Source organism: Oncorhynchus mykiss, chromosome 19, assembly GCF_057628025.1.
Source record: "Oncorhynchus mykiss isolate SJ-2025 chromosome 19, ASM5762802v1, whole genome shotgun sequence".
In the NCBI taxonomy this organism is placed as follows: domain Eukaryota; kingdom Metazoa; phylum Chordata; class Actinopteri; order Salmoniformes; family Salmonidae; genus Oncorhynchus; species Oncorhynchus mykiss.
In genome coordinates this window covers 13212961-13231267 of record NC_143040.1, presented here as the reverse complement: position 1 = coordinate 13231267, position 18307 = coordinate 13212961, and the positions used below count along the sequence as shown (strand labels likewise).

General features: G+C 42.1%; 1 protein-coding gene across 4 annotated transcripts; it reads right to left on the bottom strand.

The window, feature by feature from the left end:
• Positions 1-13: 13 nt before the first annotated feature.
• On the bottom strand, positions 14-18059 carry LOC110534579 (E3 ubiquitin-protein ligase TRIM21). Of its 4 annotated transcripts, none has more exons than XM_090210135.1 (16): positions 17807-18045; positions 10751-11381; positions 9049-9632; positions 8669-8764; positions 8013-8168; positions 7515-7592; positions 7169-7307; positions 3538-3588; positions 3381-3431; positions 3225-3269; positions 3075-3119; positions 2831-2977; positions 2338-2391; positions 2154-2180; positions 1742-1917; positions 14-1541 (listed from the first exon to the last, which is right to left on the bottom strand). In XM_090210135.1, the coding sequence occupies exons 2-16, from the start codon at positions 10887-10889 to the stop codon at positions 1167-1169; spliced, it is 2163 nt and encodes a 720-aa protein (XP_090066261.1). In that variant the 5' UTR covers positions 10890-11381; positions 17807-18045; the 3' UTR covers positions 14-1166. The 4 variants fall into 4 exon arrangements, with proteins under 4 accessions (XP_090066261.1, XP_090066262.1, XP_090066263.1 ...); XM_090210136.1 differs by having other exon boundaries at positions 2876-2977; XM_090210137.1 differs by having other exon boundaries at positions 2927-2977.
• Positions 18060-18307: the final 248 nt, after the last annotated feature.

Here is an 18307-nt window from a genome sequence, read left to right as displayed (position 1 = left end):
AAGGTCAGGGTTATTTTAGAAAAATTCATGCAATGATTTATTAGATTAGCCTCCAATTGAACTCCTATTACAACATGATTCAAATATATTCTGTCACTAATATAGTTTTCCAAAAAGTATTCAGTCTCATTCACCCCAGGCTATCCAACATGTTGAGCGTGAAAAACCCAGCAGCGTTGCAATTCTTGAGACAAACCGGTGAGCCGGGCACCTACTACCATACCCCTTTCAAAGGCACTTAAATCTTTAGTCTTGCCCATTCACCCTCTGAATGGCACACATACGCAATCCATGTCTCAATTGTCACAAGGCTTAAAAATCCATATTTATCCTGTCTCCTCCCCTTCATCTACACTGATTTAAGTGGATTTAACAAGTGACATCAGTAAGGGCTCATAGCTTTCACCTGGATTCACCTGGTCAGTCTGTGTCATGGAAAGAGCAGGTGTTCTTAAAGTTTTGTCCACTCTGTGTAGAATACGATGACTAAATTGACTGGCTCATGAAGGATTCTTTGTCTTTGTGTTTGTCTCTGGGTCTTACTCAGTGGCTCCCAGTCCACATAGTTTACATTTGGTTTATTGTGGACATTCTTCAAAAACTGGATTGTAATGTACAAGTAATATGTTTTATTTGTAATGACTGTGGTTATGTCACAAATAACACACTATTCCCTATAGTAATGCAATACATAGGACCCATGGGGCTCTGGTCAAAGAAGCAGACTATATGTGAATAGGGAGCCATGTGAGACACATATGACCCTATATAGACAGATTAATCCATCGTGTGATGAGGACAGATGGTGAAATCCTTAATTCTCAGACTGATGGACTGTAGTCGGTTGTATTGGTCAAAATGATCAGTCCAATCCAGACTCAGTATCCAGATTATCCATTGGTCAGCTCCATAGAACACAGGAGGTCATTTTGAATGGTTCTAAGAGACTGTATTTCATTCCAGAAAATTGTTCCCTCTCTTCTAGCCTTGTTCCCTTCCCTATGTTGACATGAGACATCTGGGTATATTGGGCGCATCAGCTATAGCTTCCCCCATATTGCTTTGACCTATCCAGTCCCGTGCTATTGTCTCAGTGAAGAACATTGAACAAGGACAGACTGAAGGAAACTACCTTTAGGAATGAACAAAAAAAACTAAAACCCATCTCAGTCCACCAGAGGCATCGAGACAGGACAAATGATGAGCGGCGCCTCGTTCCTGCCAGACTTATTGGTGCAAGGGCTGAAGAAGGGATGAATGACATCCGAGAAGCTGTCGGTGAATGTATAGATGAGCATCTTAGCGTCCACGTTATAGAAGGACACCTGTCCCTTATCACAGTCTACGTAGATCCCTATACGGTTGGGTTTGTGGTTGAGGCCCAGCGCTGTCGATGGTTCCGTTCGGAACGCGTAGTCGTTCTTATCCCGGAGACTCAGGAACCAGTAGCCGTGGGCGGGGCTTACTATGATCTTCCCTTTCCTGTTGATGGAGTGGCTAGCCACGCCCAGGTCCCAGTCCGTCTTCCCACCCACCTCCACCTACGAATACAAATCACCCAAAATTATAATCAGTACACTACAATACAACATCATGCTATACAACAACACTGGAAGGTGAGCACATGTATATTCACATCATCCCTGGCATACAGTCCCGCCATCTATCAGGCCCCATTATGACCCACTGTTCTTTAGCCTGATGGCTGTTGGAATGAAACTAGCCCTGCTTCTGTGCTCACCTCCCAGTAATGGCGTCCCGAAGAGAAGGCCTGGCGCCCGAGGACGCAGACTACACGGTCAAAGCGCTCGGGGCCGTCCGCCACGGGCTGGTAGCGGTCCCAGCAGCGCACCTGCTTGCCGTCGTCGGAGATGAGCAGGCGTGGGTGGGCGGTGAGGGGGTCCAGGGTGATGTCCACTGAGAGGGAGAGGAGGGGAGAGGTAGAAGGGGAGGGGGGGGGCAGAGAGAGAGACATACAGAGGGAGAGAATGAGTGGGGGAGAGAAAGAGAGAACAGAGGCATAGAGAAAGAGGGAGAAAAAGTCATCAATCACCAATCAAGAGTTCAATCAGCAGTTTTGTGTCTATAACTAGCAGGAATGTGCTTGACACATGAACACAGAAAACATGATACAGGAAGAAGGAAGTACATACCTGCATATTCCTGCACTCTCCTCACCTCTGGAGAGAGAGAGAGAGAGAGAGAGAGAGAGAGAGAGAGAGAGAGAGAGAAGGAGAGAGAGAGAGAGAGGTGTTAAACCATCTAACCCCTGATCAAATACTGTATGTATTATCACATGACTGGGACTTTGAGTTAATAAATTAATCAAAGCCTTACTTGGTTTTGGATTTCTTCCCACTGACTGGTCTGGTTGAGGTTGAGAAAGCCAATCTGGCCAAACAAAAGAGAATACATGTAATTAAACAACGGGTGGGTCTAATCCTAAATGCTGATTGGTTAAAATCGCATGGTAACCAAACTAATAGAATGAACGACCAGCCGGCTTGGGTAGCAACCCTAGATCTGTGTCGGCTTATATCTTGTGGAAGGATGAAATAGTTTGAATATATTAATCAAGTCAAGCTTTTAATGAAAATATGTCAATCGTTATTTGAATATGTTAGTAACCCGTTGTACAAAAGTGACGATGCCCTCGAAGCCGGTGTTTGGAGGATATATTCGTCTCGGGCCTAACAACATTGTACCAATTTATCCTCCAAACACCACCATCTCGGTCATTATACCTTAATTAGACACTTTATGTATCATTGGTAACTGACACATATGGAATGGGCCTGTGCGTGTGAAAGAAACAGGAACAGATCCAAACCTGGACTTCCTACAGAGTGTTCTGGAGGAGGTGGAGAACGCAAACCTGGACTATCTCTTCCTACAGAGTGTTCTGGTGGAGGTGGAGAATGCAAACCTGGACTATCTCTTCCTACAGAGTGTTCTGGTGGAGGTGGAGAACGCAAACCTGGCAAAACAATATCATGTAATCAAATACAGTGTTATTATTAGAAACAAAAGGAAAGGGATGAGTGTGACAGAAGCAGAATTAATTAAAATCTTACTTGGACTACTTCTTCCCAGGGACTGGTCTGGTTGAGAAGGTAAATCTGGCCAAACAAATTAGAATACAGGAAATCAATTACTGTATGAATTATTAGACATATGTTGGGTCTGTGAGTGTGACAGAGACATGAATGTTATCTTGGACTTACTTGGACTATTTCTTCCGACAGCATGGTTTGGTTGAGAAAGCAAACCTGGCCAAACAAAAAATAATACATCAAATCAATACCGTATAGATTATTAGACACACGGAATGGGAGGAGCTGGGACTTTGAGTGTGACACAGGCATGAATGAAAATCATACTTGGACTACATCTTCCCACAGATTGGTCTGGTTGAGGTTGAGGACGCAACCCTGGCCAAACATAAGAGAATGCATTAATCAATATCAGACACATATTAGATCATAATTAACATTAAAAGATACAGATGGGATGGTACTTTGAGCGTGTAGACCTTACTTGGAATATTTCTCCCCACGGATTGGTCTGTTTGAGGTTGAGGACGCAGACCTGGCCAACAAAAGACAATGCAGTGTATGGGTCTATAGGTTCTCAACTGGTTTTGCCTTGGGACCCTAAATTAACCAGGTTGTCTCAGTCACGACACAATATTTGCAATGGGAAAAATAATCAGCAAAATATATTCTGAAAAACTATTTTTAATTCTGTATTGATTTTAAATATAGCAATTATATGACAAGGGAACAACATTCCCACCTCTTTCATTGTCAATAAATACATTTTGCCCCATGTTCTTGATGAAGATTGTTAATAAACTCACTGGTTTGAGACAACAAAATCAACCAAAATAGTGCTGCTAATAGCTTTATAATGAAAATACTGTGATTGAAGACAAAGAGATTAAATTATAAAAAAAAAAATGGAAGTTCATTATCATTTATTCACACTCTCTACCTGGTTTAAGTTGTTTAAGTTCAGACTGGAGTATTTTTTTATTAAATCTTTTGTTTATTTTACTGACACAAACAACCCATTCAAAACCGCTTGCGACCTAAATTTGGGTCACGACCCACCAGTTGAGAATCGATGGTCTACATCATCCTCTACATATTGTATTGTAGCCTAGTCGTGTTCATAAAGTAAAGTTAGACAGTCTCAACACTACAGTATTGTAGTCTAGTCATGTTCATAAAGTAAAGTTAGACCGTCTCAACACTACAGTATTGTAGTCTAGTCATGTTCATGAAGTAAAGTTAGACCGTCTCAACACTACAGTATTGTAGTCTAGTCATGTTCATAAAGTAAAGTTAGACCGTCTCAACACTACAGTATTGTAGTCTAGTCATGTTCATGAAGTAAAGTTAGACCGTCGCAACACTACAGTATTGTAGTCTAGTCATGTTCATAAAGTAAAGTTAGACCGTCTCAACACTACAGTATTGTAGTCTAGTCATGTTCATAAAGTAAAGTTAGACCGTCTCAACACTACAGTATTGTAGTCTAGTCATGTTCATAAAGTAAAGTTAGACCGTCGCAACACTACAGTATTGTAGTCTAGTCATGTTCATAAAGTAAAGTTAGACAGTCTCAACACTACAGTATTGTAGTCTAGTCATGTTCATAAAGTAAAGTTAGACCGTCGCAACACTACAGTATTGTAGTCTAGTCATGTTCATAAAGTAAAGTTAGACAGTCTCAACACTACAGTATTGTAGTCTAGTCATGTTCATAAAGTAAAGTTAGACCGTCTCAACACTACAGTATTGTAGTCTAGTCATGTTCATAAAGTAAAGTTAGACAGTCTCAACACTACAGTATTGTAGTCTAGTCATGTTCATAAAGTAAAGTTAGACCGTCTCAACACTACAGTATTGTAGTCTAGTCATGTTCATAAAGTAAAGTTAGACAGTCACAACACTACAGTATTGTAGTCTAGTAGTGCTCATAAAGTAAAGTTAGACAGTCTCAACACTACAGTATTGTAGTCTAGTAGTGCTCATAAAGTAAAGTTAGACAGTCTCAACACTACAGTATTGTAGTCTAGTCATGTTCATAAAGTAAAGTTAGACAGTCTCAACACTACAGTATTGTAGTCTAGTCATGTTCATAAAGTAAAGTTAGACCGTCGCAACACTACAGTATTGTAGTCTAGTCATGTTCATAAAGTAAAGTTAGACCGTCTCAACACTACAGTATTGTAGTCTAGTCATGTTCATAAAGTAAAGTTAGACAGTCTCAACACTACAGTATTGTAGTCTAGTCATGTTCATAAAGTAAAGTTAGACCGTCTCAACACTACAGTATTGTAGTCTAGTCATGTTCATAAAGTAAAGTTAGACAGTCTCAACACTATAGTATTGTAGTCTAGTCATGTTCATAAAGTAAAGTTAGACCGTCTCAACACTACAGTATTGTAGTCTAGTCATGTTCATAAAGTAAAGTTAGACCGTCTCAACACTACAGTATTGTAGTCTAGTCATGTTCATAAAGTAAAGTTAGACCGTCTCAACACTACAGTATTGTAGTCTAGTCATGTTCATAAAGTAAAGTTAGACCGTCTCAACACTACAGTATTGTAGTCTAGTCGTGTTCATAAAGTAAAGTTAGACCGTCTCAACACTATAGTATTGTAGTCTAGTCATGATCATAAAGTAAAGTTAGACCGTCTCAACACTACAGTATTGTAGTCTAGTCATGTTCATAAAGTAAAGTTAGACAGTCACAACACTACAGTATTGTAGTCTAGTCATGTTCATAAAGTAAAGTTAGACAGTCACAACACTACAGTATTGTAGTCTAGTAGTGTTCATAAAGTAAAGTTAGACAGTCTCAACACTACAGTATTGTAGTCTAGTCATGTTCATAAAGTAAAGTTAGACCGTCTCAACACTACAGTATTGTAGTCTAGTAGTGCTCATAAAGTAAAGTTAGACAGTCTCAACACTACAGTATTGTAGTCTAGTCATGTTCATAAAGTAAAGTTAGACAGTCACAACACTACAGTATTGTAGTCTAGTCATGTTCATAAAGTAAAGTTAGACAGTCACAACACTACAGTATTGTAGTCTAGTAGTGTTCATAAAGTAAAGTTAGACAGTCTCAACACTACAGTATTGTAGTCTAGTCATGTTCATAAAGTAAAGTTAGACCGTCTCAACACTACAGTATTGTAGTCTAGTAGTGCTCATAAAGTAAAGTTAGACAGTCACAACACTACAGTATTGTAGTCTAGTCATGTTCATAAAGTAAAGTTAGACAGTCACAACACTACAGTATTGTAGTCTAGTAGTGTTCATAAAGTAAAGTTAGACAGTCTCAACACTACAGTATTGTAGTCTAGTCATGTTCATAAAGTAAAGTTAGACCGTCTCAACACTACAGTATTGTAGTCTAGTAGTGCTCATAAAGTAAAGTTAGACAGTCACAACACTACAGTATTGTAGTCTAGTCATGTTCATAAAGTAAAGTTAGACAGTCACAACACTACAGTATTGTAGTCTAGTAGTGTTCATAAAGTAAAGTTAGACAGTCTCAACACTACAGTATTGTAGTCTAGTCATGTTCATAAAGTAAAGTTAGACAGTCTCAACACTACAGTATTGTAGTCTAGTAGTGCTCATAAAGTAAAGTTAGACAGTCACAACACTACAGTATTGTAGTCTAGTAGTGTTCATAAAGTAAAGTTAGACAGTCACAACACTACAGTATTGTAGTCTAGTAGTGCTCATAAAGTAAAGTTAGAACGTCTCAACACTACAGTATTGTAGTCTAGTCATGTTCATAAAGTAAAGTTAGACAGTCACAACACTACAGTATTGTAGTCTAGTAGTGCTCATAAAGTAAAGTTAGACAGTCACAACACTACAGTATTGTAGCCTAGTAGTGTTCATGAAGTAAAGTTAGACCGTCTCAACACTACAGTATTGTAGTCTAGTAGTGCTCATGAAGTGAAATTAGACCGTCTCAACACTACAGTATTGGTGATATTCTCTGTTTGTCACTTGCAACAACCCAGCGAGCAAAAGTGGTAAAATCTTGACGTAATTTCAACCAGTTTTGCCCACTTTGAAACTGATAGTACTCATAGATAGAATGTATAGGAGTTCTACAACGGTCAGCCATAACTCACAGATCTCCGGCAGTCTCTTGAGCTCCTCCCGAAACCGCTCCACCATTTGATTGACAGTCAGAAGCACCGCCCCTGAGGTGAGGTCAGAGGTCACAACAGCATTCGACCAATCCCTGGTCTGAGGCGGGGTGGAGAATGTCTGAGAAGAGGAATAAAGAGAATGGAGGAATAAATGAATTAGAAAAAACAAGAGGCAAGATAATTTTAAATGAAGAGAATGGAAAGGAAAAGTACCTCACCTTGTAACTAAGGTAACTAGAGGAAAAAACGGTTTCAAAAAAGGTAGAAATTGTTGAAAAGGATGAATAAAGAAAAAAAGATGTGATGAACAGAAAGAGTCTCTAACCTTGAAGAAAAGTACGTAGTCGTCAGACTGGGCTAGCTGGGTGAGGGTAGCGCTTCTCTTCCTCAGCTCAGAGATCTCCTATGATAGGAAAGAAAAGTGAATAAATACTTTATTATGAATAATCCCAGAGGGAATTGGTTTGTCAACCATTGCAGCAACACAGTCACAAAGACAACAATCACCAATATCAGTAGCTTAAAAAGATAGCAACATGAATTTATTTTATTGATCACCTACTGAAGATGCAAATGAGCTGTTTAGCCAAATCTAGTACAATGCATCACATTTCGTGTGATTTAAGTTTTAATAATATTGTGTCAACTCCGCCTTCTCTGCTATTGATATGATTGTCCTCTTGATGAAATAAACCATTCACTCTGAAATAAACCATTCTCTCTGAAATAAACCATTCACTCAAATAAACCATTCACTCTGAAATAAACCATTCTCTCTGAAATAAACCATTCACTCAAATAAAATGAATGAATAAAATGACACCTGCTCTAGGTCTCTGATGAGGGTCTGTCCTCGGTGCTGTGCAGCCCGCTGTGACATCTCTATCACCTCCAACAACTCTGCCTGGCTCCTCTCCACAGAGCTCACCAGGGCAGAGAACATATGCATGCTGCCTGCTGTCTCATGCTCCGCACACACCTGGGGAGGGAGAGAGAGAGAGAGAGAGAGAGAGAGGTAAAGAGGGAGAGAGAGGGAGAGAGAGAGAATGAGGGAGAGAGAGAGGGAGAGAGAGAGAGGGAGAGAGAGAGAGAGAGGGATGATGAGGGGCAGGGAGAGAGGATGGAAAGACAAAGAGGGGAGGGAGAGAGAGAGGGATAGAGAGGGAGAGAGAGAGAGAGAGCGGGAGAGAGAGAGCGATAGAGAGAGAGAGGGAGAGAGAGAGAGAGAGAGAGAGAGAGAGGGATGATGAGGGGCAGGGAGAGAGGATTGAAAGACAAAGAGGGGAGGGAGAGAGAGGGAGAGAGAGGGAGAGAGAGGGATGATGAGGGGCAGGGAGAGTGTGTGTGTGTGTGTACTGTGTGTGTGTGTGTCTGTGTGTGTGTGTGTGTGTAGTGTGTGTGTCTGTGTGTGTGTGTGTGTGTGCGTGTGTGTGTGTGTACTGCGTGTGTGTACTGTGTGTGTGTGTTCAAACCACCCACCTGTATGTTCTCCAGTGATGTCCTGATGTCCTCCACCTTCTTTTCTCTCTGTGTGATCATGTCCCTCAGCTCTGCCTCTGTGATTTCCAATTGAGACTGCATACAGAAACAGACCTGAGTCAACATACTGCAATGTACTTATTACGTATTCCTAGTATGTACATATCTACCTCTAACTCGAAGCATGTGATTAACACAATTTAAATTTGTTTCAAACACCCAGTCTCTTTTGTGTAGAGTTGATTAAACTGACTATATAGCTTTGGGTAATACAGTATGTTTTCATTTCTACAGTAGTAGCATTGCAATTGTAGTATCCTACATCTCCATCAGAATTAGTTCACACACCTCTGCTCCTCCACCTCTGTCCCTCTCCCTACCTTCTTAATGAGCCACTCTCTCTTGGCTGGTATAACCTGGTGTTCATGGTGCTCTCCCTCCATGCACACTGCACACCCACACGTCTGGTCTGTCCGGCAGAAGAACTCCAGCCCCCTCTGGTGTTCAGGACAGAGAGGCGCATCGGTGAAGGAATCAGCCGGCCCGCTCAGGGTGTATCTGCGTGGGACAACAGGAGGGGCGGGGGGCGAGAGGGTGGTGGTGTTGGAGGAGAAGGGTGAGGGCGGGTGGGGGTGGAGGACGGGCGGAGGGGTTCTGGAGTTCGAAGGTCGTTGGAACCTGGTCTTCATCTCCAACAACAAATCCCCAGGCATCACACCCATCCCTGGGGGTCTTGGAGGGACCGGAGGACGCTCAACCCCGTATGACACCCCCTCATTTCCACCGCCACCCCAACCTTGACTCTCAATCCCTCCTTCAAACACCATGGCCCCCCGGTCCAATCCGTCTGCCATCTTCTTAAACTGCTCGGTGATCTCCTTCAGGGTGCGGTTGATGTGAAGTTCCGGCCTCTTCCTGAAGCTCTCCTTACACAGCGGGCACACACACGTCTTCCCTCCTCCTCCTTCGACAACAAGTTACAGTTCATTTCATTCATTCACATGGCGGAATACAATTGATCTCTGAATGGGGATGTGATGAAATAGGCCTACTAATAGGAAACAACCAATAAGATTGCATGGATGTAAGTTGTTGCATGTATTGGGCTCATGTACATACAAACAAATGTACATTTATATTTCAGGTAGTGTACAGTATATAGGCCTATGTAAACATTTATATTTCAGGTAGTGTAGAGTATATAGGCCTATGTAAACATTTATATTTCAGGTAATATACAGTATATAGGCCTATGTAGATTTATGTTTCAGGTAATATACAGTATATAGGCCTATGTACATTTATATTTCAGGTAATATAGAGTATATAAGCCTATGTAGATTTATATTTCAGGTAGTGTACAGTATATAGACATATGTAAACATTTATATTTCAGGTAATATAGAGTATATAGGCCTATGTACATTTATATTTCAGGTAATATAGAGTATATAAGCCAATGTAGATTTATATTTCAGGTAGTGTACAGTATATAGACATATGTAAACATTTATATTTCAGGTAATATAGAGTATATAGGCCTATGTAAACATTTATATTTCAGGTAATGTACAGTATATAGGCCTATGTAAACATTTATATTTCAGGTAATATAGAGTATATAGGCCTATGTAAACATTTATATTTCAGGTAATATAGAGTATATAGGCCTATGTAAACATTTATATTTCAGGTAATATAGAGTATATAGGCCTATGTAAACATTTATATTTCAGGTAATATAGAGTATATAGGCCTATGTACATTTATATTTCAGGTAATATAGAGTATATAGGCCTATGTAAACATTTATATTTCAGGTAATATACAGTATATAAGCCTATGTACATTTATATTTCAGGTAATATACAGTATATAAGCCTATGTAAACATTTATATTTCAGGTAATATACAGTATATAAGCCTATGTACATTTATGTTTCAGGTAATATACAGTATATAAGCCTATGTAAACATTTATATTTCAGGTAATATACAGTATATAAGCCAATGTAAACATACAAACAAATTTACATTTATATTTCAGGTAGTCTACAGTATATACAAATCCACAATACATACCATCCCAGTAGGTGGAGATGCAGTCCAGACAGTAGCTGTGACCACAGGGTGTGGAGACTGGGTTGGTGAACACATCCAGGCAGATAGAACAGATGAACTGATCCTCAGAGAGGAAGCCACCCGGTCCGGAGAGAGCCATTCTGGGGAAAATGGTAGTGCTAGTGGTCTGGACCTCTGCTGGGGAGACGGTAAGGCTGGCTGGTAGGGCTACTGGTCTGGAGCTCTGCTGGGGAGATGGTAGGGCTGGCTGGTAGGGCTACTGGTCTGGACCTCTGCTGGGGAGACGGTAGGGCTGGCTGGTAGGGCTACTGGTCTGGAGCTCTGCAGGGGAGACGGTAGGGCTACTGGTCTGTAGCTCTGCAGGGGAGACGGTAGGGCTGGCTGGTAGGGCTACTGGTCTGGAGCTCTGCAGGGGAGATGGTAGGGCTACTGGTCTGGAGCTCTGCAGGGGAGACGGTAGGGCTACTGGTCTGTAGCTCTGCAGGGGAGACGGTAGGGCTGGCTGGTAGGGCTACTGGTCTGTAGCTCTGCAGGGGAGACGGTAGGGCTGGCTGGTAGGGCTACTGGTCTGGAGCTCTGCAGGGGAGACGGTAGGGCTGGCTGGTAGGGCTACTGGTCTGGAGCTCTGCAGCTAGGGGGCAACAGAACACAAGTGTTAGGTGTCATAAAAAAGTTTGTTGAGAGGAATCTGCCCAGCCCAGAGGGAGCCTGGCTGGGGCTGGGGCTGGGGCTGGGGCTGGGGCTGGGGCTGGGGCTGGAGGCTGGGGCTGGGGCTGAGGCTGGGGCCGGTGAGACGCTAGGGCTGGCTGGTAGGGCTACTTATCTGGATCTCTGCAGCTAGGGGACAGGAGCTCCCAGGTATTAGGTGGATTGAGAGTGTGTGTAAATGTCCCTTTTGTTTAGGTAATGTCTGTCAGCACTGTATTACTTAACACACACACACATACACACACACACACACACACACACACACACACACACACACACACACACACACACACACACACACACACACACACACACACACACACACACACACACACACACACACACACACACTGTGTCCTCCACAAAGGAACATTTGTCTCAGTCAAGCATGGCTGCCTGTGAGATAATGTAGAAGAATGTGGTCTGTGCACTCTGACTGATGTTTACCCTAGTTAGCTCACACAGTAGGCCTGTATCTGTCACATCAGACAGGGGGTGGAATGAAGTAGGACCGGCAGCACAGAGGAGACCTCAACCAGCGCTGATACTATCGCCTATTGCAACATGGTAAAAACAACCTGGTCTGGTTGGAGAAAACAAGGATCAATAGGCCTTCAGGCTGTTGTTAGGCCACAGCCTCTGCCTGACAGGAAACATCTTTAAACATGCACTATAACTAGGCAATATGTTTAAAACACAAAATAAGACTGCTAGTAATCCTCACTTACTCGTTTGCACTCTGTAACCTAAACTGCTATTTGGGGCTCACACAATGTTACTTTCACAAATCACTACCTAGACAATGTCACTACCACACATGCTATGTCAAAACCACCCAGGCTATGCCTTGACCACCCAGCCTATGTCATGACCACCCAGCCTATGTCATGACCACCCAGCCTATGTCATGACCACCCAGCCTAAGTCATGACCACCCAGCCTATGTCATGACCCCCCAGGGTATATCATGTTCGTAGTACTTATTATTATCTTTCATTTGTTTATGGTTAATGTCAGTAGCCATACTAGGGTGGCCACATGTAAAATATCCATATGCACGCACACACACACACACACACACACACACACACACACACACACACACACACACACACACACACACACACACACACACACACACACACACACACACACACACACACACAGAGAGAGCTCATGGGGTTTAAGGTGGAAGAGAGCAATACAAATTTAAATTACGTCATCATTTCTCAACGTTTGTACGGACAGATGTAGTATATTGAATCTCATTATAGAATATGCCCAAATGCATCCTCCAATTGCAACATCTGCCTATGCCTACACATATTGTCTCAAGAAAAACATCTATATTTTGAATGAAGTTTGACGAAATGACCTTCTATACAGTATTTCCACCTAATACAGCTACTTACTTACTTTTGCAGCTCTTCCTCAGAAGCAAACTTGTAAGGCATAACTTTCCACTCCAAGGTTACCTGGAATTTTGCCTTTCAGGATTTGAAAAATATGATTGGTTAACCATTGGCCTATGACATGTCTTGCGCTGCACTGGGCTGCATGGCATGTCAGATCTTAAAAATGATTGAAGAACACATGTTTAACATCACCAGTAGGTTTAGGCTACCACATCCTTACGATATTATATATATTTTCATAAGCGCAACGTGACCGCAAGTGACAGGTCGGAATATTTGATCAAAATTGGGGACAAATCAGCCTTTTGTTTTATAAGTTAGTAGTGTTTGAATTTGTTGATAAAATGCATGACATGAATGACATGATTGGCTTTGTCACCCAAAGCCATACTGGTTTAAATAGAATGCACTTCTTCACTTCCTTCACTGTGTTATCTCATACTAATGTTCTCTTGCAGGAAAATCCACAGGCACTTGCCATCTCTCTTATCATGCATCTGTACCTTGAGTACTACTTCTCATCAACTATCAGGTGACTAGGCAACGTGAAATCAATGACATAATACTTCCATTTCCATCATCTATTGGATGCAGATAAATGTACAGAGCTGGCTATCAAAGACACATATTTTGTGGGACAAGACTCACAGTCACACAGGACTTAAAGTTGATAGAACTCAAAATGTGGTAGGCTCCTATATAGGCCAACACACAAGGGACCAGGGCCAGATTAATGCAGGAGATTACCAGGGCAGAAGCCCCTGGGGTCCCAGGCCCGTGGTGGGCCCAGGCTGTGGCAGACCCAAGAGAGAGCAAAAAAAATGATTTACTTAAAAAAAATATATATAATAATAAAGGAAATATATTATGTATCTATTATTTATTTTAATATTACATATCAGGGGTACTTAGCTCTTACCCTTTGAGGCCCGGAGCCTGCTAGTTTTCTGTTCAACTAAATAATTAATTGCGCCGACCTGGTGTCCCAGGTCTAAATCAAATCAAATGTTATTGGTCACATACACATGGTTAGCAGATGTTAATGCGAGTGTAGCGAAATCCTTGTGCTTCTAGTTCCAACCATGCAGTAATATCTAACAAGAAATCTAACAATTTCACAAGAACTACCTTATACACACAAGTGTAAAGGAATGAATAAGAATATGTACATATAAATAATGGATGAGCGATGGCCGAAAGGCATAAGCAAGATGCAGTAGATGATATAGAGTACAGTATATACATATGAGATGAGTAATGTAGGATATGTAAACATTATATAAAGTGCCATTGTTTAAAGTGACTAGTGATACATTTACTACATCCAATTTGTTATTATTAAAGTGGTTTGAGATTCGAATCAGTATGTTGGCAGCAGCCACTCATTGTTAGTGATGGCTGTTTAACAGTCTGATGGCCTTGAGATAGAAGCTGTTTTTCAGTCTCTCAGTCCCAGCTTTGATGCACCTGTCCTGACCTCGCCTTCTGGATGATAGCGGGGTGAACAGGCAGTGGCTCGGGTGGTTGTTGTCCTTGATGATCTTTTTGGCCATCCTGTGAGAGGTGGTGACTTGCCATACCAAGTCAAATTTCTTCAGCCTCCTGCGGTTGAAGAGGCGCTGTTGCGCCTTCTTCACCACACTGTCTATGTGGGTTGACCATTTCAGTTTGTCTGTGATGTGTACGCCGAGGAACTTAAAACTTTCCACCTTCTCCACTACGTTTTACTAATGTTTTACTCACGTTGGCTGCTGTGAAGGAGAGCCCACAGGTTTTGGAAGCAAGCCGTGTCGGTGGCACTGTATTGTCATCAAAGCGAGCAAAGAAGTTATTTAGTTTGCCTGGGAGCAAGACATTGAGGTCCGCGACGGGGCTGGTTTTCTTTTTGTAGTCCGTGATTGACTGTAGACCCTGCCACATACCTCTCGTGTCTGAGCCGTTGAATTGTGACTCTACTTTGTCTCTATACTGACGCTTAGCTTGTTTGATTGCCTTGTGGAGGGAGTAGCTACACTGTTTGTATTTGGTCATGTTTTTGGTCAACTTGCCCTGATTAAAAGCAGTAGTTTGCACTTTCAGTTTTGCGCGAATGCTGCAATCAATCCACGGTTTCTGGTTGGGGAAGCTTTTAATAGTCGCTGTGGGTACAACGTCACCGATGCACTTGCTAATAAACTCGCTCACCGAATCAGCAATTACATCAATGTTATTGTCCAACGCTATCCGGAACATATCCCAGTCCACGTGATCGAAGCAATCTTGAAGTGTGGAATCAGATTGGTCTGACCAGCGTTGAACAGACCTGAGCAGACCTAGCTGGGAGCAACAAAAATGGAGTCGTGGTCAGATTTTCTGAAAGGAGGGCGAGGGAGGGCTTTGCTTGCGTCGCAGAAGTTAGAGTAACAATGATCCAGAAATTTGCCAGCCCGGGTCGCTTATTCATTGTTTTCAGATTAGCCTTATTAAAATCCCCAGCTACAATAAATGCAGCCTCAGGATATATGGTTTCCAGTTTACATAGAGTCCATTGAAGTTCTTTCAGGGCCGTCAAGGTGTCTGCGGGGATATACACGACTGTGATTATACTTGAAGAGAATTCTCTTGGTAGATAATGTGGTCGGCATTTTTGTAAGGAATTCTAGGTCAGGTGAACAAAAGGACTTGAGTTCCTGTATGTTGTTATGATGACACCACGACTCGTTAATCATAAGGCATACACCCCCTTCGTCTTCTTACCAGAGAGATGTTTGTTTCTGTCGGCGCGCTGCATGAAGAAACCAGGTGGCTGTACCGACTCTGACAACATATCCTTAGTGAGCCACGTTTCCGTGAAACAGAGAATGTTACAATCTCTGATGTCTCTCTGGAAGGTAACCCTTTCTCGGATTTCGTCTACCTTGTTGTCAAGAGTCTGGACATTGGCGAGTAGTATACTCGGGATCGGTGGGCGATGTGTCTGTCTACGGAGCCTGACCAGAAGACCGCTCCGTCTGCCCCTTCTGCGGCCCATTGTCCTGGGAGGTGGACCAAACAGAGGATCCGCTTCGGGAAAGTCGTATTCCTGGTGGTAATGTTGGTAAGTTGATGTTGCTCTTATATCCAATAGTTCCTCCCGGCTGTATGTAATAAAACTTAAGATTTCCTGGGGTAACAGTGTAAGAAATAATACATAAAAAAACTAAGTACTGCATAGTTTCCTAGGAACGCGAAGCGAGGCGGCCATCTCTGTCGGTGCCGGATACAGCCACAATCAGTAAATTAGAGGGGATCAATGAACAAATGCAGTGGAACTGGCTTTGAGATCCAGAGTTGAGTTCAAGGGTTATATATTATATGTACAGTATGCATGTAGTATATAATTAGTACTTTTTTACTGCAACCGCCAACCACAGGAAGACTCAGGAGCTCTCAGTGAGTGTAGACAGCCTGCTGCTGCCTGCTGCCGCTCTGATAATCATCAGATGGGGGAAGAGAAGAGGTAGGGGGCTGGCCCTGCCTTGATTGGGTAACTGATTATTAACATTCAAATAAACTGCATACTAAACTATTGTGACGGATCAATTGTGAGTTAGGGGCTGGGATCGAGCCTATAAGGGGGCCCAAGAGGCACATCCTTTTTAAATAAAAATGATGTTCTTTTTTTATTTATTATTGTTTGTTTTTATCAGACCACAGGAGGCCGCGCTCAATGTCGGAACTCATTTGAAAGCACTGAAGTCGGAAGTCCTTTTTTTTTCACAGCAAGAGTGGAGTTGACATAGTTATCCAATAGACTAACCGTTTTTATCACCATCCCAGAATCGTTCCGAAGTGCAATTTAAATCGCCCCAAAATGAAGATGAACCATCCAAAATTAAAATAGTCTACATATTTTGTTTAAAGTTTTGATATGCCAACATGGGTCTACTTGAGAACCTATGTCATTCACAGTCATTTAATTTGCTACTGAAGTAGATAAATGGGGCTGAGCCAGAAATTCACATGAAAAAATGGCCTGTAAAAAGGTCAACATTGTAATACTAGCGTATGTACATCTATTTTATATAGCCTGAATGTAGCTCTTTAGAACAGTGTGTTCCCATGAATTGCATTTTGGAACATTGACACATAACCTACTGTTTAGTGCGCATTGCTGCGCTTAACATGTGCAGAAGTAACAGCTCATTAACATTTTAAGCTAAACGTTCTAATCTCTTGCATTAGCTTTAACAGCGTATTATTATTACGTGTTTTGTATGTACAGTAGTTGTATGAATTTAGATATATCCTCCCAGAACTGTCCCAGAGTGTTTGAATCTTCCCAGACATTCCAGACATTTTATCATCACTGGGACAACAGGACACCCTTCATTTCGGAGCCCTGCCTATATACTGTAGTTAGCTACCTACGGGAGAAGTAGCTAGCTGGCTAGAAGGAGCTAGGCCTACTGTGGAATAGTACTAGGGAGATGGTCTGTGTTTTTGAGTTTACTCTACTGCTAGCTATTGTTAACTAGATATTTAAGTGACATCTATGTTGAGGCCTACTGTAGTTAGATATTGAAGGAGACACATGCAAAGTAACTACGCCTTCCTAGTCTCAGTACTTCTACATTTTTCAGGACTAAGTTTGGGTCTCAACCTGAGACTTTCCCCACATTTACATATGCTTAGGCTTTCTTCACAAATTCACATGGCTCCTCCTGGTGTATATTTAGAGAATGGAAAAGAGCTAGCTCCAATATAATACTATCATACCAAGTCTGATGAAGTGTAGCAATTCTACAAACTAAGCACTACTGGCAAACCTACTTGTGATCCATCATGTGACAGGTGTACAATAGGCTAGTATTGGAGAAACACACACACACACAATGCACTGGCCCACATGAAAATATATGCAAAAGGCTTGCTTATTAGCTAGGACTTTATCATTTTGAGATGGACCTAGTACCTGTTCTGTAGTCCTTGAGACTTCCAAGTGGATAATGTCCAGTGTCCTGTCTTCTGTCAGTCTCCCCCTCCTCTATCTTGTTGTTCCTTGTTACACACTTTTCCCCTTTTCTCTCTTTCTGTCTTTTCCTCACTGCTCTCAACAGGTATCAAAAGTTAAACTGAGGATGTTGTCATCATGATGGAGTAACTGCAGACTTTACAGTTGGTTCCTTCCTCCCTCCCTCAGCCAATCCAACCAGCCAGACAGGTGTGCCGACCAGGTTCAGGTATGCATTTAATTCTCTTTCTTTCTCTCTCTCTCTCTCTCTCTCTCTCTCTCTCTCTCTCTCTCTCTCTGTCTCTCTCTCTCTCTCTCTCTCTCTCTCTCTGCCTCTCTTGCTCTCTCTCTCTGCCTTTCTTGCTCTCTCTCTCTCTCTCTCTCTCTCTCTCTCTCTCTGTCTCTCTGCCTCTCTTGCTCTCCCTCTCTCTGCCTCTCTCTCTCTCTCTCTCCTTTTCCACA